The 22,101-nt window shown below is 29.1% G+C and overlaps 3 protein-coding genes across 3 annotated transcripts; 2 read left to right on the top strand and 1 right to left on the bottom strand.

Annotated features, from left to right (window-relative positions):
• The first annotated feature begins 2,950 nt into the window (after positions 1-2,950).
• Positions 2,951-4,555, top strand: LOC134828765 (ninjurin-A-like). The gene is made up of 4 exons (XM_063841751.1): positions 2,951-3,054; positions 3,687-3,900; positions 3,957-4,129; positions 4,196-4,555. The coding sequence occupies exons 2-4, from the start codon at positions 3,705-3,707 to the stop codon at positions 4,553-4,555; spliced, it is 729 nt and encodes a 242-aa protein (XP_063697821.1). The 5' UTR covers positions 2,951-3,054; positions 3,687-3,704.
• Positions 4,556-5,377: 822 nt separating this feature from the next.
• On the top strand, positions 5,378-20,134 carry LOC134828764 (uncharacterized). Its single transcript, XM_063841750.1, has 10 exons — positions 5,378-5,596; positions 14,048-14,335; positions 14,398-14,469; positions 17,593-17,749; positions 17,816-17,899; positions 18,036-18,306; positions 18,376-18,609; positions 19,159-19,321; positions 19,389-19,557; positions 19,843-20,134. The coding sequence occupies exons 1-10, from the start codon at positions 5,378-5,380 to the stop codon at positions 20,028-20,030; spliced, it is 1,845 nt and encodes a 614-aa protein (XP_063697820.1). The 3' UTR covers positions 20,031-20,134.
• Positions 20,135-20,932: 798 nt separating this feature from the next.
• On the bottom strand, positions 20,933-22,050 carry LOC134829588 (ubiquitin thioesterase Otu1). Its single transcript, XM_063842744.1, has one exon. The coding sequence runs from the start codon at positions 21,978-21,980 to the stop codon at positions 21,042-21,044; it is 939 nt and encodes a 312-aa protein (XP_063698814.1). The 5' UTR covers positions 21,981-22,050; the 3' UTR covers positions 20,933-21,041.
• Positions 22,051-22,101: the final 51 nt, after the last annotated feature.

The raw sequence follows: 22,101 nt of genomic DNA, 5'->3' as shown, positions 1-22,101 counted from the left end.
ACAAGGATTTTCTCGATTTGGATGATAGACATCACAATAAAGTCCGTTAGGGCAAAATTTTTCATCCTCTGTAGGTTCCGCCTTGCCAGCCGACCCTTCCTTACAAACTTTGAAGGAAATCAAGCTGAGACATGCATGACCCGTAGTTCCAGTAAGACATTGTCCACATTGAGTATTGCTATTTTTGGTGGAAGAGCTGCAAGACGAGGGATCGTCATGCGAACAAAACTGACCATCAATGGGACAGCTGAATATCGCTGATTCTCGTTCGTTTGTACTATCACACAGTACATACTGCTTCTCGTTTATGCAATAACTCTTTGATGGGTTTGTACAGTCAGAGCGTAGTTTTAATGCAGAAGGAAATCGAGCACTGCATGTAAGTAAGGAGGCGATAAAATATATTAAAATATGCTTCATTTTTACTTGGTTCTTTAAAATTTAGATGGAAACTGATACAAAAAAATAAAAAAAACACTAATTTTGTTAAGTGATCTTATCTCGAGAAACCAGAAATAATCTTTTTTCATGGTAATTTTAAATCAGCAAACATTTTTATCACAAAATAAAGAAAATTTTCTAAAGTCTCACTTGTAAATAAAAATTTGATCAAAAACCACTTTCACAGAAACAAATATGTTTAGCAATTTCTTCATCGTAATCTGAATGCAGTTTGCATTGTCAACTAAAAATATTAATTTCATTTAAATTTTTATAATTAATTTTAAAGATATCAAAAAGTTTGTCTTTTATTTTATAAACTGAACTACGAAGATCAATAAGAACTAATAAAAAATAGGTCACAGGTGACACACATTTGAGTTAAATACTTCATTATTTCTTCGATTGCATTTTGCATTTGAATTATAAAAGCGTTGCCAATGTCAATCATTTTAATCATTTATAGTGTGAAATTATATGAAGCTTTTGATCCGTATATTATACAAGCCTATCTGTATTAAGAAAATTGTTCACAAACATATCAAAAAATACAAACAAGATTGAACATTCTATGAAAGACATTTGTATGCAGGTGTTTATTTCCTCCGATTTTATATAACAAAACCTATGTATTTAATAAAAGCAGTGCAGACATGTGTAAATCAAATACTCTCTTGACTTAGTGCAACACTTTTTATCCTATTCTTTTCATTATTATGATCGTTTTTTTGGAAATAAATTGAAATTGGCCATTGATACCTCATGTTACACACACATACAAGGCGCCTCGACAGCACGTGAGATATGGACGGCTCTTTGTAATGCGTATGAAGATAACGGATTAACGCGCCGTTTGGAGAAAGGACAACATATCGGATATAGTTCGCAAACAACTTATGATTCACATATGACAAAAGAACGTATGCGTGAGTTTATCAGACTTAATGCAATAATTTTATATTCTCTTTTAGTCTTTATTCGTATGCGGTACAGTAAACATAAAATAGTGAAAAAAAAATAAATGTAGACTTAGTGTTGTGAAATACCTATTAAGTTTATTAAAAAAATGCGGTGCAATTTTTTATCCCAAAAATAAAATAATCAAAGGTAAAAATTGCTTGCTTGACAATTTTTTTTTTGTTTTAAATACACTGTGTGTGTACAAAAGTGATTCATCATATTTAAAACTGTGATAAAATTAATTATTAAAACTGCCAAGCTGTGAAGAAATCAAAAATTACAATAGGGCATAACCTATAATATAAAAAATGCCACCAGCGAGCCCTTGCTCAATTCCGTACAACCAACGACGATCGTACAATTTGATCAGGCAACAAAATCCACGTCAGGACGAATATCAGAGAATGGCTGGAATAGAACAGATAACACACCAACATACAAGTGAAGATGCAGTCGACTCGTTCATAATAGTGATTGGACCTGGTTCTCTATCAACTCAAGTATTAGACCATAAAATCCAAATGACCAAAAATTCAGAAAATGGGCAAATTGAAACAGACATGCATAAAATTCGTACTGACAATATTATATGTTGGACTGTTTTTTTTGCCATATCTCTTGCCGTGATTATTTTTAATATTTTTATTTGTAAATATCTAATATGTAAATAAATATCATTTAGTAATAATCAATAAATACAACAACAATAAAATCATCAACGCGTTTGTAGCATGATGGAATGTCATCAGAATTACAAACAATTAATGGTAAAAATCATTGTTACAGTATTAAAGAAATTATCACTTGTTATAAGACACAAAATATATCTTAATATAAAAAAATTCTTTCATGTTTTTAAATTCAAGGTATGAAAATGTGATGAATCATGTTCACTTTCGATCCCATTTTAGCTGTCGTTTTGTATTTTAGCAAAAAAAAAAACTTCATAAAAATTGTTGTTCACTTATTTTTGTTTTATTTTATTTTTTACCAAATTGTTTTAGATATATTTTTATAAATAGATTTCAAAAATTAAAATACATATTTTTCTCTTTTACAGGTTTCGACCAATTTTAGAGAGCACAATCATGTTAACTTGCCAACTTTATCATGTTAACTTACTAGATAATAATATAAATAAAACAAATATTGTAGAAACTATGTTATTTAATTTAGTAATAAATTTTTAAATATTTATGTAAATATTTGAAAACAAACAAAAATGTAGTCTCTTAATTTAAAATAAACAAATTTAAACTAATTATGTATATTTATGGTTTTTTTATAACAGGAGGCTCGTCATTTGGTAGTCTAACAGCAAAAAACAAGTATTCATTCACAAATTGTAAAACGTTCTCTCTTGTTGCTTAAAAACAACATACTCCTAAAGTATTGTTTTATTCGTTTGCCGGCTCAATGAAAACTGAATGAGACAACTATACTTCAGAGTTTCTCAGTTTTTCATACTATACTGCGTTAACAATGTATGTATGTCAATGTTTGAAGCAAATACTGAGAGTGATCGTGCATTGTTAGTTCATAAGCAGCAAATACGCGGTCAAGTTCAGATATTTAATTTGTTAAGTTTCGTTTTATTTTTTAAATAAAGGGATTTGGGTGTGATATCATTTCTTAATTTTTTGGCATGATTTTGTAAGTGTAGTGTTCATTTATAATCAACATAGAATAATATATATTTTGTTATTTGAAGTTCGAGTTTTAATCAGAAAAAAAATGAATGCAAACAACACAAAATTTTTTGCATATAAATATTTTTATAGAAAAGCCATTAAATGTTGAGAATCAGTCCTTGAAATAATTGATGAAATACCAGACATCGTTATAACAATAAATTTAAAAAAACAGGTTAAAGTGAACAAATCTTTGGAAATAATTGAGTTGGCTTAACAAATATGTAAAATTTTACAAAATATCACATATGACACATATATATCTTCTTATTCTTTAGAAAAAAAAAACCGGTTAGCAGTGATGAATTCAAAAATCACGCAAGTATATAAAACAAAGTTTGCGACGGTGTTGATGAACTTTGTTGATATAGTCAAGTGTACCGCAAACCATATGTGAATCATCACATGTGTGGAATTAAATTTCTGATAGAAGAAAATATTTGTTCATTAACGCATAATTAGACTTCAGTTTGATATACACAATTTTTTTTTTTTAAATAAAAGTACTTTATGATATGTTTTAATTTACATAAAGCACATAGATTTTATTGTTTTATTCAAATTCATTTGTTTGATGACACTTTTATTTTATAGGATATAAATTGAAGTAATATGACGGATTATACTGCCATAAATATTTCAGCGCCACTTGCACCAGAAGATGATATTGATGAAATAGATGGTGGGGTACGACAAGCACTGCAAAATCGAAATAACAAAAATAGGAAACCATCACCAAGTCGGATCAAATCATCTAATGAAGAAATGCAATTAGTCAATAAGAGGGGAAGTCGGCCTGAGTTGGAAAGTAATGTAATATTTTTTCAATCAAATTATTACATATTAAATTTATTTTGTTTTCAGAACTTGAATTTGAAGAATTTGATATTGGTTCAGATAATCGGCCAAAAAAACACTCTGATGAAGGAATAGACGATGGATTGCTTGAGAAAGAAAATGGCCCTCCGTCTCCACCGCATCCAGATTATATACCTTATCCCAGTGGAATGTTTCCGGCATCGCCATTTGATCCACATGTATTTTTTTTTCACCTAATTTGAATGTGTTACATATGTTTTTATTGTTTCTCTTTTATTTTATAGACCATACATCCTGACGTCAATATGTACCAACACAAAAAAACGCTTGCACAAGGCTTAATGGACTTGGCTCTTGTCTCTGCGAACGCCAATCAACTGCGTTACGTACTCGAATCGTCTAACAGACATCCATATTATTATTTTAGCTTAGGACTCATTATTACAAGTCTTATAATTCAAGTTATTGTCGGTATAGGTTTAATCTGGAATAGTCGATATAATGTCAAAGATGAGAAAGAAATGCATCATGCAAATAGAATTAATAACATTACAATGATATTAATATTCTTATTAACATTTGTTAATGTATTCATAACAGCATTTGGAGTAGCAGAATACCAACAAGAAAAACCAATTGTGTAAGCTAAGCGTTTGTTTTATCAATGTTTTCGCATTTAATAAATAATTTTTAAAAATCAAATCAAAGTTTTTCATAGTTAATTATGAGACTGCTAAGTTATCACAAATTTAATTGAATTATTCCAGATATATGTAATAATCATTGTCTACATTTTGGCAGAAACATAGTTTGAACAATATATGCGAACAATATAAATACCTCATACAGAGAGTAATAAAAATTATGGCGTAACAGACCGAAAATCTTTGGGAATTCGCCCAGAAAAAAATAAAATTTTTCAGCCCCATATGCTGAAAGTTTGCTTAAAAAATCAAAATTCTCAATGACGCTATGCGACATGAACACAATATATTGGACTTATAAAATATAGACTGCTCGTTTCAATACTAACTTTGTATTAAAGATATCTTGTGAATTGTTAGTTTCTAAAAGAAAATACTACCTACCTACAATTTACACTTCATGATTAATAATTTATTAGAAGCGAATAAATCACATCACTTAAAAGCAAAAAACTTTGTCCAAAGAATTTGTCCAAAAACCATTAATTAATTCAAGGTTAGGTGATACAAATAATATTATATCAAAAATTTCATTATCATATCTTATTCAAAATCTATTGTAGTCAATTTCTTTCAATGAAAAATTGCTAAAAAAAACAACACAATTAAAATTATCATTTTCGTTAGTTTTTATTACTATGTTTTGTCAGTGCCATTATTCTAATATTTTATGAAGGAACTTTTGTATTTATTGTCAAATTTAAATTCAAGTTTTTTATAACAAAATATTCGTCTAAATTTATTAATTTATAGTTTACAACAATGGTAGAGGATCAAATTATTTGTTCTGGACAATATCCTCGCATGGATTATACAACATATTTATTAGAAAAACAAAAAACAACTGGAATAGAGCTCGATCAGAAAATTGAAAGGGAAATCAATGACGCCGTTAGAATATGTACAAAAGAAGAATTCAACAAAGAAAATTTTGGTTATATAACAGATATCAGTTTGAATATAGCTACATGGATATGGCAAGTAAAACCATTAATATTTACAGATCTATTTTTTGACTCATTTTTTTAGGCATATTATTATTGATATATTTTTGATATGGCTAACTGTCGCTTATTATTGGTGGAGATACATATACGTGGTAATTATGACTAAACCGTGAGTAAAAGTATATGAGCATAAAACATTCACCTTTTTAGTATTTAATAAATATTCTATCATATATTGTATAGTCTATTGAAAGTCACAGTAGTTTTCCTGTTTGTATTTTTAACATTCATAAGCTCTACAAAGTCCATTTTCAATAATTTTACAATATAATTCGAATCGACTATTAAACTAAAGATTTAAGTGAACCTTGGTAATTCATAGTAGGATGCTCACGAACAATACAAAAAGCTTAATGACAAGAATGTAAATATGTATGTATATTGTTTTTTAGCTTACATATTTTTAGTAATATGAATTAAAACTTATTTATTTTTTATATGTAATATTAGATAATCAATAATAAACGAGGATGTTGAGAAAAGCTATACGTTTAATACACTATTTTATTAAAAGATGAACGATAAAGAGTTATTTCAAGTTATGATTAAATTACCTATATATGAATAAACATATGAAAGATTACAGATGCATCAAGTTTGCCAACATTTGAGTTTTTCCTTAAAATTTCAACTAAATTGTTCATAAAGTGGTAAATGTGTGTCAGATCATATTTGAGATACATGATTTCGTCAATTTTATTTTATTTGTTGGTTGATTTTAGTAATATTTCGCTGATCAACTCATACAATAAAAATGAATTATTTTAAAAACAATTAAGAGAATGATGAAAAACAACGAATTTTTCTGAAAAAAAAAATATTTAAAACTTTTAGCCATTTAAAATAAATTATGTTTTTCTAACTCTTATATTTACGAAAAATAGGTACATATTTTTATATTATTATATTAAAAGGTATTTAATAATAATTATAAAATAAATAATTATAAAATAATTAGTATTACTAATTTAGTAAACCATAATATTGAATCATAAGAAAGCATAAAGAAAATGTTTCTATAATATGATCAAAATTTTTAACTATTTCTTACCGAACTGTGGGGATCTTAAAACATAGTAATAATTAATTATTAAGGTTTTTGGTAGACCTCAATGATTCCAAAATACGTTTTAACGAATGACTAAAGAAGTAAGGTATGAGTTGAAGAACATAGAGCGTTGTTAAAGGAACGAACACCAAAAATCAGCAGCACACAAACGAATGCATAGATAGACATATTCTTCAGCGTAGGTACTTCAAATACTCTCAACGTAAAAGAGTTTTCCTTCCTTTAAAGGTTATATAAATAAAGTATTGTATCGCGGTTCGCTTCACACCTCTTTCAGCAACTGATGAGTAAACATCGTGCATTTTCATTCAGAGTTACGTATATATTTGAAAAAAAGTATATTAAAATTTAAAGAAGACTAAAATAAGGTGAAATAGTAACCTAGGTTAGTGCAAAAAAGAAGAAAAATATAATAAGCTGAATTGTTAGTGCATATACACGACACATTTGATATTTAGCATCGTTGAGTGAAAAATAACAGTTGAAAAAATAAACTGTGTATTTTACATACAAATAAAACTCAAGAAATTCGTTTACCGTGAAAAAGTGTTTTGTTTTTAATTGTCTGCAATAATACCATATACCGCTAAGTACTTCATCGCCCGTTTGGAAAACTTACGTAATAATTTGTGCATACATGTGTTTTAACGTAATAAATTTATCGAATAAATTAAAACATTTTATTTCATTTTTCCATTTTACAAAACAATACACACATGAGAGTGCCTTGAAATTCTCTTGTTAAAAGTGAAACTTGTACAATTATCGATTTAATAGTAAAATATAAGAATTATTAATTTGAGTTCGCACTTGTTAGTTGAAAAGCTGGAGAAAGCTACAGAGGACATGTTGCGATAGCATATTAAAAATCAACATAACATACATATTTAATATACTTTTAAACAAATTCATCAGGTTGAGCTGCGCGAAAAAATCAACGACTTAGAGGACATACATCATTCATGAAAATGGACTCAAGAAATAAATCAAGGTAAGCTACATTATACGAAATATTGAATTCAAAGCTGCATTAAATTAATTGATTAAAATACCTATGTGATTTTTATTATTGAGCTTGAGTAAAAGTATAATACATAAATATTTTGACTTAAAACCGTAAGTTTAAGAATAACTCAATTGGTTTTACTTTTTGAATTTTTACGAAAAAATAATTTACGAAAATTAAATTACGAAATAATTTGTTTATAAATTAAATTTTAATAAATTCGAAACTATTATAACTATATATCAAGTTTTGACTAAATAAGTTTTAAGTTTCTAAATTTTATGAAAATCTCCTAGGCTAAGCATTTAATTTAGCTGTTTTTTTCAAACAGACAATTTTTATTTGTCAGTCAGTTTTTATAAAATAATATTTATAGTTCAGTTCAAAGTCAGTGAACATCATCGGAAAATTTTCGCAACTATCCTAGTCGTGGCCAATACTAACTGCCTAATTTGACGTAGCGGCAAAGTTAAATAGCAAAAGCAATCAAGCCTCTGAAAACTCAGTCGGTGACTCCGAATTTTCCGGACTACCGTAATTCATACGTGAAAAGGTGTAGAAAAACACTCATTTACTTAAAAGAAAAATAAGCAAAAAATAAAAATTTTTAAGGTATATTTATTTCACATTAAACTTGTGAGTAAAAGAAAATTAATTATTTGAAAGTGTCCTAAAAATATTTGAAAGACAAATCACAAGTTCAAACATAAAAATATCTTAATATTGGAACGTCAGAAAATTTCCATTTTCGTCGTGATTATCATTCCTCATTATTTTCCATAAAAAGTAACAACCTTAGAAAAGTATAATTCAATTTAGGTTAATAATCATCATGTTCAAAAAATTTAGTATAATGCGGTAAAACAACAAAAACAAGAAGATGATACAAAGATTTATTTTTACTTTTATGATATTTTTCACAGATGAGAGATGCGCCGTTCTTATTCTCATCATCATTATTTAATGACAAAAAAAAGTCGAACTAGATTTGAATACGTATAATCATTATCATACACAACAGATCTTAGTTTTTCAAAAAATGTCATACTACGATTTTTTTCTCTGCTAGAGGCGTTTTTCTTTTTTGAACAATCATCGTGTTTTTATTCTTTTCTCTCTCACCGTTCTCGTCATAGCGGATGCGTTTTATTACTTGTACCTACGTTACATTAAGGGAAATTTTCAGCAAAGTTGATTATTGTCGCATCTTTTGGAGGAAACATGAGTGAAGATAATAATATGCAAAAGTAGGTGACATATTTTAGTTTGTCAGAGTTCAAGAATTATTGTTTTGTTCTACTTCAGTCCTGAAAACCAAGAGAAGAAGACTTTCTTTAACAAGAAGGATTTAATTTTGTTTCGAAATTAGAATATCAATCACCACGAATTCATAAACGAGGCCAATCGAAACATGCTTGCCCCTGATTCTCTGTCGAAAATTATATAATGCACACCTCGTACACCTTTAGCAAAGTTTAAAGAATAATTTGGTATCGCGGTTCAATCTAACTCACTCAAACTCAAACAAACAAAATAAATGGCAACAACAGAAAACTAGATCTAACCAACAAAGTACGTGTTAAAATTGTAACTTCTGCTTATTATTACCATTATTATTGAAAGTTTATTGAATTTGAAATGTATTTTATAGATCTGATTGAAAGGTCGTGTGTTTGTTGATTACTTTGCTGTGTGTTATTGCCAGTAGAAAATTGTGAAAGGTCGAATGTAAGCCATCGTGAAATTGCATTACAAACGAAAAGAAGCAATCGATAAAATTTCAGTAAATACTGACATAATTAAAGGGAATTGATTATTTCATGAAAATTATAGTAAGTAATAAAAACGATTTCAGTGTAGTGTTGTTATTAAAAAAATAGAATGGTCTTTGAAATTCAGAAAAAAGTTACGATCGTAGTTTCCTTTCCTATTCCATCAATGAAGTCTATTGTCTATTGTGTTCTAAAATAATTTTTATATTTCTCAAAAAGGAAAAAGTGATACCTACAGTGAAAGCAAGCTAAAACTATTTAAACTACTTCAAATCCTTTTTTTTTTGCTCAAATTAACATCTTCTTCACAAGGCCGCAGTGATTTTTTTCACTGAGAAAGTGCGGGGTATCTCGAAATTTTTCCACCGTTCGACTCGATTGATGTTTGATGGCAACTTCAATAAATAATAATAAAATAAAATGATCACGTCAAAGTGTACTTTTGACCCATTTCAACGAAGATGCAATTTGTGACAATTCAAGCATTCTGCGACCATCTAATTTCACACTTTTAATGATAAATATAATAAAATTGAAACATTATTTAAGCTTTTTTTTCAGTTATATATAGTCATCATCATTATCATTATAAACATCGATTGTGTAGACCTTGAAAAGAAAAACTTTTCTTTATTCATTCAGGAATACGCTAATCGATTCCATGTAATTGGGACATTATAGTTTTTTTAACTGAGTTCTTCGTAGATGTGTTTAGTTAAAATAACTTTGTAGCAAATTTGATAAATGATTCGTAGAGAATATTTATCTAAAGAATTGAGAATTTTCTCATACAGCACGGCAATCATCATCATTATTTTCATTATATTTCCATCAAGACCTGCAGAAGCGTTCAAAGTATATTTTTAATCGATTTTAATGCCATATTCATTCATTTTTTATCACTTTCGTATGCATATTGACGTCTTTCTGCGTCAACACAAAAGAAATCTATACAATAATAAATCATAAAAATACCAAAAATTAGTCTTTTAAGACTAAAGTGTCGTTACCTTTTCAAGAATATAGAAAGAACAAAAGAATTGTTATAGTTATGCAATTGTCTATGTGATGTTTAGTGTCACACTTTACAAGTTACACTTATTTCGCATACAGTTATTTTATGTATACCTTATTCCGTACCAAATCCAGCCAAAACACTTCAACATAAACACCATTATTATTATAACATAACCAAACTAAAGCATGCTTTTATCAAACTCTCACCTAGTTTTAGCTCTATCTCTTCTAAATGAACGACATGACAATGCCATGAAAAAGTAAGATCTTATTACAGGCATTATCAACATCATCATCAATTTTATAATAAATGACATTCAAATTCGAAACGTATAATTATTGTATTAAAAGAAATGCTTTTGACACTGTGAATTTTTTTTTTTTTGCGTTGTCATAGTGTGGAAATAATTCTGATGTTTTTGTTGAAAAATAATGAGTGTAGAACATGGATTGAGATGTATTCGAACGACGAAATAGCAAACGCTGTTTTAAATTTATGAAATATATTTTCCTTTCATAGTAATATGCCTCTGTCTCTTCTCTGAAATGGTGAAAATTGTAACGGATTGTGATTTTATGGTATAAAAGAGTTTATTAGTTAGAGTGGGATAATTAGATGTCTTTGAATTGAGCTTGGACATTTAAGGTGTCTTTTTACATTTTTTACATACTTTACAGATTTAATTTAATAATTGTCCAAAAAGTGTGTGCACTTGTATTTTAGAAAAAAACATTCCCATCTAATAATTTTCATAATCAGTACAAGTCAAAATAATTAAGAATTTGTATCTCGTGAAGAATTCGTGCGCATCATTTTTAAACCAAAAACAATATTATTATTATTGTAGCGTTATATTTTTGTGTGCGTACTTTATTTGACACCCGTATCACCTGTGACACCGGTATGTAGAATGGTGATCTACAGTTAGTATTTTTAAATAATACTATTGAAAAATGTGTATTTTTTCTACAAGAAAATGTCAAATGAATCTATGAGAGATCGAGAAAGCCTTCATTTTGATAACTGTTTTTTTATTTTTGATTATCATGGTTGATTTTATTGATACACATTTAAATATGGTTTCAAATAAATTCAATTTTTAACATATGTTTTAAAAAAGTTTTTTTTTCATGATATTGTTTGAAAAAAGTGTTTCAAATAATGTATGATTTCTTAACGGACTAAAAGGGCTAAAAATCAGTCATGTAATATGAAAAAGTATTTACTTATGTAATTTATGTATTCCTTATAATTGTATTTGATAAGAGCGATGAGAGAGCAAAAAAAAAATAAGTTCCGAACACGCTAATACTTAGTGGTATACTATGACCAAAAAATTTTTATAATTCGATTTTTTTTAGAAAATTAATAAACTAGTTCTACCCTGTAGGGTATCTAACTGAATTTTGTGAGCTATCAAAACATCAAAGAAATTATTTTAATTGTATTATTATAAAATTTACTGTTGATAATTGATACTAACACTGATTCCTTTTGTTATGATTAAATTGGTGAGGCCTACATGTTTCAACGATGTGTTCTATGATGGAGACACCAACAATGCATTACAAAAATAACAAAAAAAATGACACGGTTGGTGGCATTTTTAAGTATTTTTCACACTCATCACAGTCTTTTGCGGTAAAAACAATTACAAAGTGGATTTATAACAGAGTAACAAAGGTAGATCAATTGCATTTTTTGTTCGTTATTAACAATAAATATGTAATGTGCATCATATAAATGCGATGATGACCATTAAGGTGAGTCAATCATAATTGTGAGTATGAGAAACTTGGAATGAATTATGTAGAAGGCATAAATAAATATGATTGTCGATGAAATATAAAATTTTGTGCAGAGTGAATCTTAAAGATTTCGGTGAATTTTTGACTGTTTTAACTTTATACTATTGGCAAATTATATGTAGACTCTATACCGTCTATCTATTATTGGTAACTAAACAGAAATTTTTATTTTGAAATTTTCAATCTATTTTGCTAAACTTGTGGTCACTAATTCACACCTCATCTGTCTTGCTTAATCATGTCACGCTTAAAGTGAATAGACGACATATTTGTTCCATTTTTTTTTGCGCACTGCATCATCATAAATTGGTCTATGATTGTCGGTGTCTCGGTATTCTTTGCATTAAACGACATTATTTATTATAATATTGAGTTTTTCATTGATCATACATTTTTCAAGGCTCTTTTTTTGCCTCGTCTTCGTGTAAAAGTCGCAGGATATTAAATGAAGCATTAAATTTGATTACGAAGCGATGCATGGATGGATCTTGAAAATTTTCTACCTCATTAAAAATCGAATGTTATTGTTTCTGTAAAATAGCAAGAAAAGAGTTAATGTTGCACGATGTAACCATTAAAATAAAACTTATGTCCAGAGTGCTAGTGACTTATGAAATAGTAGATACTGCTGCTCTAATTTTCCGACGTTTTCAATAATGTTCAAGGTAAATGGTAATAATGATGACGACACTTACTTTGTGTTCTATATTAATAAAAAGGGCAATCAAAAAATTTTTATCGACGTATTCACTTAAAAATGACACACTTTCTGTGCGAGCAACTCAAGTCACCTTAGAATATGAGTTTATAATACCTAAATATATTTTTTTATTAAATAAATATTTAAGTCAAGAATGCAAATCGACTTTAATATCGAGTTCTCTCATCTTACTTTTTGTGTTCTATTTTCATATTTTTTTTTTTGCATAATAATAGCATCACATTCAAACTATTTAATGTATACTTTTTTTAATAGGATTTCAATTAAGGTAATCATAAACACTATTACACTGTACTATGCCCCATTATTGTTTTTATTGCTCTCACTATAAAAGCATTCAATTATTGTTTTCTTTTTATTTTATACATGACCACATGAACTTTATTTGAGAAAATTTATAGTTGACGAGTTTAATAATATAAATAAAGAAATTGATTTGTTGTTGACTTTTGACTCTTAAAATTGTTAAAACTCTGTTGTCACTCAAAATATTTGTTTAAAAAAAGGAGTATTTGAAGAAAAATCGAACTTAAATTACCCGAATTAGCTCAATTAATTTTTGTATTTTTTTTATATTTTGCTGATTAGAAAAAATAAATTTATGATACTGAGAGTGATATAGATATAGAGAGTGGTGACAAAAATTTAAATAAAAAAATTTAATCGCTTTTGAAAATATATTTTTCATAATATATAGTAAATATGTAAAAAGAAACAAACATTACTTACATGTTACTTCACCAATAACGTTAAAAAAAAATAAAAAACAGAAAAAGTCGATCAATTTATTTTATTTACACGAATATTAACAAATTTTCTTTTATTTGTTTCATTTCAGATTATTACATCATTTTAACTTATTTTACATCTTTATTATTATATTAGCACAGGTAAATATTAAAAAGCATTTTCCATATCTCTGCACTCTGACACATATCTCAATTGAACATCTTCTTGAAATCTAGTAACCAAAAAAACAACAATAGAGGTTGCTTAACACAACTGATATACAATGCTCATTTTTTGTGTAGATTTTCAATGTGGTGCAATTAGAAATAGTTGATACCACAATTAGTAGTAGTAGTAGTGGCAGCAGCAGCACAGATCGCAGCACAGAAGTTACAGATTTGTATTCGTTAATAAGTAATGGTTCAGTGACTACACCAGTTGAGGATTTGGCATTGGCAGATACTACGGAAGATAATGTGGCAGCTGGATCTACTCGAGTATATGTTCCTGTCACACAAGCCACTCGTCAAGCTAATAAAATACAAAGAAAACGTGGAAGCTCAATTGTTGCATCGGAGAGTAAAGTCAGGGTAAGCAGGTACCACAAAATATTGTTTTGAATAGTTATTAAGTTCACTTTTTTTTAAATTAGAAAACCATTACTGTTAAAAACGCTACAGATAACCAGTCTCGTGAAGCTTTATCCCACGAAGGCAGTGATCAAGTAAGTAATATTTTTGTAATTTTCAACAACAATAACACACGATGGTCAAATCAAAGGGAAATCTAAAAATAATTAAAAACCCCGAAAATTGAGAAACAGTTTAATGTCTATAAAAAATATGGTTATTCCATACCTACGCGATATTGTTTTCCGCATTCTATTATTCTTGTAATTTATGTTAAAATTATTAATATGTATCTTCATAATTTTCATGCATGACTTAGTGGATGTGTAGTACTATTCACATTGTTTTTCCAAATATTGCATACACTTGTCTGTCTAGTGAATAATTAGTAAAAAGTTAACAAGAAGACTACATTAAGACATCAGAGTTTATACCGATCGAAAACTTCCGTATACTAACTTGAGTCTTCAAACATAAGCTCTATGTATTTAAACCAGTAATTAGTACTAAGAATAAACGATGATTTAATGCTTCCTCGATTTTCACACATTTTAGGCATAATAATCTACTAACAACTGGACTTCCTCCTTTAGATGTCTCTTATAACAGAAATAACTCATAAGCTTCATCAATAAAATTATCATGCTTTAATGATATCTCATTCAAAATTCTTTTCCGGGAATTAGGACAATAAAACAATACCTAATCTCAGAACAAAAAAAAAATAACAATGGGCCAAATCTAAAGTGACGTAAATAAAAATTGTTTTTTTTTTATTTAATTTAATTTATCATAACATTTTTTCAATTTTTTACACAACAAGCAATGTGCGGGTCACAATTCTTTGGGGGCATCTCTGGTGCACCATCTATACCTGATCTCTTCTCATTAAAACAAAAAAATACACAAAAATTACATTTAACTAGGAACGGAGTGAACATTCCAAAAGGAATTCAAAGTACCTTGAATTAGCAAAGCAAATTCGAATTGTAGTATATGTTTGTTACATAGTCCTTTTGTTTACATGATTCAATGTTTAGAATATGAGTAATGAGTTAAAAGAAAAAATTTAAAAAAAAAAATTTTTGAACAAAAAAAAATTTTTGAAAAAAAAAATTAAAAAAAAAGAAAATTTTGAAAAAAAAATTTTTTTCGAAAAAATTCTCGGCTATGAAAATAAGGATACTTTTTTGCCCAAAAAATGACGTTTTTTCGCCATTTTTCCCAATTTGAGGCTTGGGCTCCAGATTTTTTTGTTCAAGCCGGGAAATTTTATGCCTGAATTCGAATTCTATGAAAAGTTTACTGTAGTTTAGCACCTTACCGCCTTTGATTCTGACAATTTTTCGACGTTTTCTCGATAGGGTATCACAAAATGGGCCTTTTTTATGCACCAAAAACAAAGTAGTAGGTATATGTAACATATACTACAAAAAACAATAAATCGCGATTACAATCATGTCAAGCGAGAAAAGTTAAAAAAAAAACTCGCCAGTCGATATCATATTTTCTCTTAAAAAAAACAAAACTAAAAAAAAAACTTAAAAATTAAAACTAAATTAAAGGAAAGTCAAAAATGGGACGCCAGTTCCCGAATCAAAGCGTTTTCATGATTGATCATCTTTGACAAATGACGATTTGTCAATTTCGCTCCAAATTCTTCAATCATGGGAATTCTTGCAATGTCGTGCACGGTAGCTGTGTTGATCTGTCTGAAGGTCAATGGGTCTCGTCGAATCGACAATGCTTGTCTGAGGCAACGATTCTGAATTCTCTGCAATTTGTTCTTCGCGGTGTCACACACATGATTCCATACTGGAATATCGTGCGTCAAAATCGGCCGAATGAATAATGAATATAACATGATTTTGTTCTCGCTACTCTAAAAACTCTAAACTTTGTCAATTTGTCAATAATTAGGAAGCGTAAAATAAATTGTGGAGATTCCGGGTCGGGATCCAAAAAATGTAAAAAATCGAATTGCAACTATTACTTTCATGAAAAGCATTAAACTGTAAAAATTGTTTCAAATATTTGCAAAGACCTTCACACTATCACAATTTTCATGTACAAATTCCACTGGAGTCTAACAATTATAGCGCTCTACCAAACACATAATGGCAATGCATTCCATTTGAAATGAAAATAAAAGTGAAAAATCATTAAAATAAGACACATCAAAAGTGTTAAAATCAAAGAAACAACACGCACAACCCGAGTATGATTACCATAAACCACAAAACATCATTATTGTATTTTTTTTAAATTTAATTTCGAATATATACAAAGAAAAATTTTAACACAAATTTTACATACAATAATGTGGTAGTCATTTAGTTTTACGGAGGTGGTGCAAGACATCAAATAGCCGCTTCGTTCGCGCTTACTTTTAAGTTTATTAAATCGCAAAATAAGTGACCTTGGTCAATGAAGGCTTTGTGCTTCTGATTGGAAAGATAAACTGTGTTGTGTTGTGTATGAGACTCGAGCGAAAATTTCCAATGAGTAGTCATTATTACCCATCGTCTTTGTTGATTTTTTGTCTAGTGCCATGCCAGTATTTTATGGATAGTGACGTATGTGTAAGCTTTAACGATCTACGTATATTAGATCTAATTTGAATAAAAGTTTCGAAAATTTTCCTGTCATCCTTTTGTATTTAACATTTTGCAAAAAAAATGTTACTGTTTATTGTTTTCTTTTTTATTTCTATTATAAATCAAAATATTATGATCAGCAATAGCTTTGACACCTCATTAAATCTTGCATATATGTAACTTCAAAACTTTTTTGGAAGCGGTTTCTTTGTATATTTTTTTTTTGTGTAAAAATAACCCTGAAACCTATTGAAATAATTGTTATTACCGTTTTGTTGTGTTCTATCTTGATTTTAAACTGCTTTGTTTTCGACTGTTCATTAACTTTGCACTATATAACAACAAGATTACAATGCTGTAAAAAGATGTAAAAGAAGGGAAGTTACCAATTTTCTGACCCTGTATTTAACTGCTGTTTGTTCTAAGTTTTTGAGAGTTTTGTAACATAAAAAACAGAAATTTCGCAAAGAAATTTTTTTAAGAAGCCGTTAGCATTACTTAGGAATCGATCAAGGTCAAGAAGAAGAAATATTTTTGGGCAAGTACAATGCCAAGAATGTTACTTCATTAATTACCTTGATTCATTAGAAATTATGATGTTATAAAAACGTGTTTTTACAGATTGTTTATTTATCTGATACAACTGGATATCTTCCGATTACACCATTACGTGCTCGACCCAGTTCAATTTACAGCAATGACTTGGAAAACTGGCGTCCTGATGTGTGGGATCGTGATTATAATCGCCGATTTCGACATAACAACACCAGAGTGCAACGTAAATTAAATGATTTTTTTATTATTTACCCAATGTAATTGCATTTTCTTATTTTTTTTTTTGTAGATATTGAAGCTGAATGTCAAGATGATTATATGAAAATACGAATTGGATTCAACGGATCATTCAATGGGTTGCTATATTCGTCAGGTATGTCTTGATTAATGATTACTAGGTTCGCTTACTCATAGAAAAATGATTCTGCAAGTTTACGACCACCTAGAAGACTCTCACACAAAAAAATCTAATGTAAATTGACAACTTTTTATTAATTAATCACTATTAGGATACGCATATGATCCTGATTGTATGTATATTAATGGATCTGGCCGCGATTACTACGAATTTTATATTCAGTTAAACCGCTGCGGTACATTAGGAAAGAATGCATTGAACGAAGATAGCAAAAAAAATCCAGCTAAAAATTTCATGTGGAATACCGTGACAGTTCAATATAACCCATTGATTGAAGAGGAATTTGATGAACATTTTAAAGTTACATGTGAATATGGATATGACTTTTGGAAGACTGTAACGTTTCCGTTTTTGGATGTCGAGTATGTTCTTTTTTTCTTTCTGTTAGATTATAAATATGTATATATTTTAATGTTATGATCATCTTCTAGAGTGGCAACAGGTAATCCAGTTATCTTTACATTGAGCCCTCCTGAGTGTTATATGGAAATACGTAATGGGTATGGAACGTCAGGCACACGTGTGCAAGGTCCAGTTCGTGTTGGAGATCCTTTGACTCTGATGATTTACATGCGCAGCAAATATGATGGCTTCGATCTTGTTGTGAATGATTGCTACGCTCACAATGGTGCAACAAAGAAGATTCAATTGATAGATGAATATGGGTAAGTAAAATTAAAATAAGGCCGCTCCAAATGAAACTCAATAGTTTTGTCCGATGCCCCATTTTAAATTCGAAAATCCAATCGGGCAAAATAAAAAAAAAGTTAAAAATTTCATCAAAAATTACCAATTTTTGGTGTATTTTCATAATTTTTTCAAAAAAATGTTTCAATTTTTAGTAAGTTTTTGTATTGCAAAACGTATTTTCTGTAAAAATAATTTTCATGAAAATTATGGAGTTTTTTATCAAAAAAAAAATTTGACAGTTATTTTTATAATATTCATTTTTTTTCAATTTTTATTTAAATTTTTTTAGATCAATTTTTAATACACAAATATCAATGTAAAAAATTAAAAACAACAAAAATATTGATTAACGGTCAAAAATTCTTTGAAATTTGGAATTTTGTATGATAAAAAGTATTTATTTCAAAAATTTTGGACAAAACTATTGAGTTTCATTTGGAGCGGCCTAATTATTTTTTTTAGTCGGAAATTTTTTTTTAAATTCATTTTTATATACAAATTGTCAATTACTTTGGAATCCTTAGATGTCCAGTTGACGATAAGCTCATTTCTCGTTTCCGTGGCACGTGGTCGGAAAATCAAGTATATGAAACTCAGGTATATGCTTACATGAAGACATTCCGATTCACTGGCTCTCCTGCGCTATATGTAGAATGTGATGTACGTATGTGTCACGGAAGATGTCCAGTAAGTGTCCACATTACACTCTTTTATTCACGTACCAAAGATCTTAACTGATAAACTTTATTTATAGTCGCAACCATGTCATTGGCGAAATTTGAAAGGAGTATCAAAGAGAGAGGTGTCTTCAGAAAAGAATAACACAAACACAACATTATCGGACAACATTAGTCTGTTCCAATCATTAAGAGTTTTGCAAGAGGATGATTCCATTGATGAAGATGACTCAAAAACGTCGATTGGTCAGTTTTTTTTCTTTTTGTTTCAATTTTTTTTTCGGAGTGTGGGGAGGTTTTCAAATATATTTTTCATTTAAATGGCAATTTATAAAACAAGTTTTACCGTTTATTATATGCTTTTAAAAAAATGATTTTCGAACATATAAATTGGTATATTTTTCATTTAATTAAATACACTTTCGAAAAAATAGTAAAGGAAAACTGTATAAAAGGTTAAGGGCAAGGGACACAAAATTTAAAAACATGGAACAAATTTTTTTAAATTAAAATACCCGATTATCATTTTAGGTTTGCATGATTCTGCCGAGACCTGCATAAAGACAACAATATTTTCTGCATTGGCCGCTATCCTATGTACCCTTTTATGTATATTAGTTGGTCTCTTATTCGTGGCCTACGTGAAATTGCGCTATCGTAGGTCTAAAGATCCGGGATTCTTTGACGCATATGTTGGTCACAAAGGACAAATCGATTAATATTCTTATCATCATAGAAACACATAATAGCTGCCTTTTAAATTAGTGTTTAAGACTTAATAATATTTTAAGATAGGACTTGATGATATTTTATTTGTTAAGCCTTAATGAAACTTAAGTAATCCTAAAAGGAGACCCGTAGTTTTAGCGTAAAACTTCAGTTCTTTATTAATCACTACTTAATATTTTTATAAAATAGAATAATACTGATACATGTACGAAGCCACCACTGAGACTTAATGATGAACAACGAATGAGTCACAGATATAATAAATATATTTAGCTCCATCTTAGATTCTTTTCTCTCTTGACTTTTGACTATTAATACATAGTCTTGAATTGACTGAGAAAAGTATTCATTTAGTAGAAACATGGGTGTTGGGAAACTTTAAAAACATAAATTTGTCATTTAGAATCAGGTTCAACAAAATGCATCTAAGAAAAGTATTAATTTTGAGTTGTATGTACATATTATTTCAATTATTATTATTTTTTTTTATTTTTTTTATATTTTAGTAATGCATACACACGTATTTAAATCAATAAAATTAAATAAATGATGAAATAAAATTAATTTAACAAATAGTCTCTTCCATTAATTTTATTTATTCTGAAAAGTTCAGGATGCACGAGATAACGGTAAGGATAATTGAGTTTTCTTTTAAGCAAGTAATATTTAAGTGAGATGTAAAAGATAGTTAATATCATTAAAAGTAATAAAAATAACATTATTACAGTAACATTATTACCTAAAAGTAATCCAAAAGATATTTCTGTTTCGTGTTGCATTTTTTAAAAATGATTCAGGGATAAAGTTCAAATAGGCAAAATTCTATTGAAAGCAGTTTACTTACATGGAAACTGATTGAGGAAAAACTGTTCATTTCTAGTTTTTTCAGATCTAGTTGTTAAATATTTATTTAAAAAAACTCACAAAACTCAATATTAGTCAATTACTAAATTAATGTAAGACCGAAAGTGAAATGATAGGTGGTTAAAAAAAGCATTCAATTAAACTTCACCAAAGCTTGTGTGTCCAGTTGACTTTGCATGAGCCTGCGCCTCAGTCTGTCCCTTCATCATGCAGTCACATTGGGTACATTTTAAAGTGAATTTTTGAACATCTGTATATTGTCTTGACGATTTTGCTTCTTCAGCAAGTTGCTTGGCTTGTCGGAAAACAGATTCATCCTCAATAGGAAATATAGTTTTGCGTGGGCCACCATTAAAAGGTTCGATGTACAAAGGATCATAATGAATGCCATCAAATAGTAAAAAGCCTCTCATACCGTAATTTTGATCTTCACCAAATCGTGAAATAACGGCCGATGTAATATCTACAACATCGAATTCCACACCGTAAAATTTGGACAAAATGGAAACTTCGATCGCGCCTCCCCAAGAGTCGCTCTGCATAATCCATGCCGAGTACTCGTCGTTATCGCGTCCTAGCACACCTGGATTGTAAGTCTCTTTGTCTTGGTGCACAGTTTCAGCGATGATTTGTCTCATATAAGTTCCACTTTCAGTATCAACCCTTCCTGTCATTACAAAGCCCACACTGGTGAAAAGACAAGAGTTATCGGCTGGTACAACTTCTTTTAAAAGAATACCCGCTCCTTCTTCGGACCCATGAGCTAGTTCCTGAGCCAATCTTTCATCCTCTTTCAGACGAGTTGCATTTTCCAAGGCAGCTTTTTCCTCGCTTGTCAATGCCTTTTCTTCTACAATCAAAATGTCTCCATTTTTGATGCCAGCCGTCTGCAACGAATGATTGTCCTCACAATCGATGAGTTTCGGAGGATATCCAATTTTTATATTTTGAGATTCCGAAGGAATTTGCGTCAATTCGGTTATCTTTGTTTTTAATCCTGCGATAGTAAAGTTTTCCTCTGTCTTGACCACATGCTGACCATTTTTTGTCTTCAATTTTATTGTTAGTCCAGTCATTTTTTGAAAAAAAATGATTTAATTTATTTATAATTCAAAGCCACTATTTTTGTCTGAGATGACCTCGATGTTGTTCGAATAGGCTGACCAGACGTTTCGTATTCCTGGGAACTGTCCCCGT

This window comes from Culicoides brevitarsis, chromosome 2 (genome assembly GCF_036172545.1).
Source record: "Culicoides brevitarsis isolate CSIRO-B50_1 chromosome 2, AGI_CSIRO_Cbre_v1, whole genome shotgun sequence".
Lineage (NCBI taxonomy): Eukaryota > Metazoa > Arthropoda > Insecta > Diptera > Ceratopogonidae > Culicoides > Culicoides brevitarsis.
This window is presented reverse-complemented; position numbering and strand designations above follow the sequence as displayed.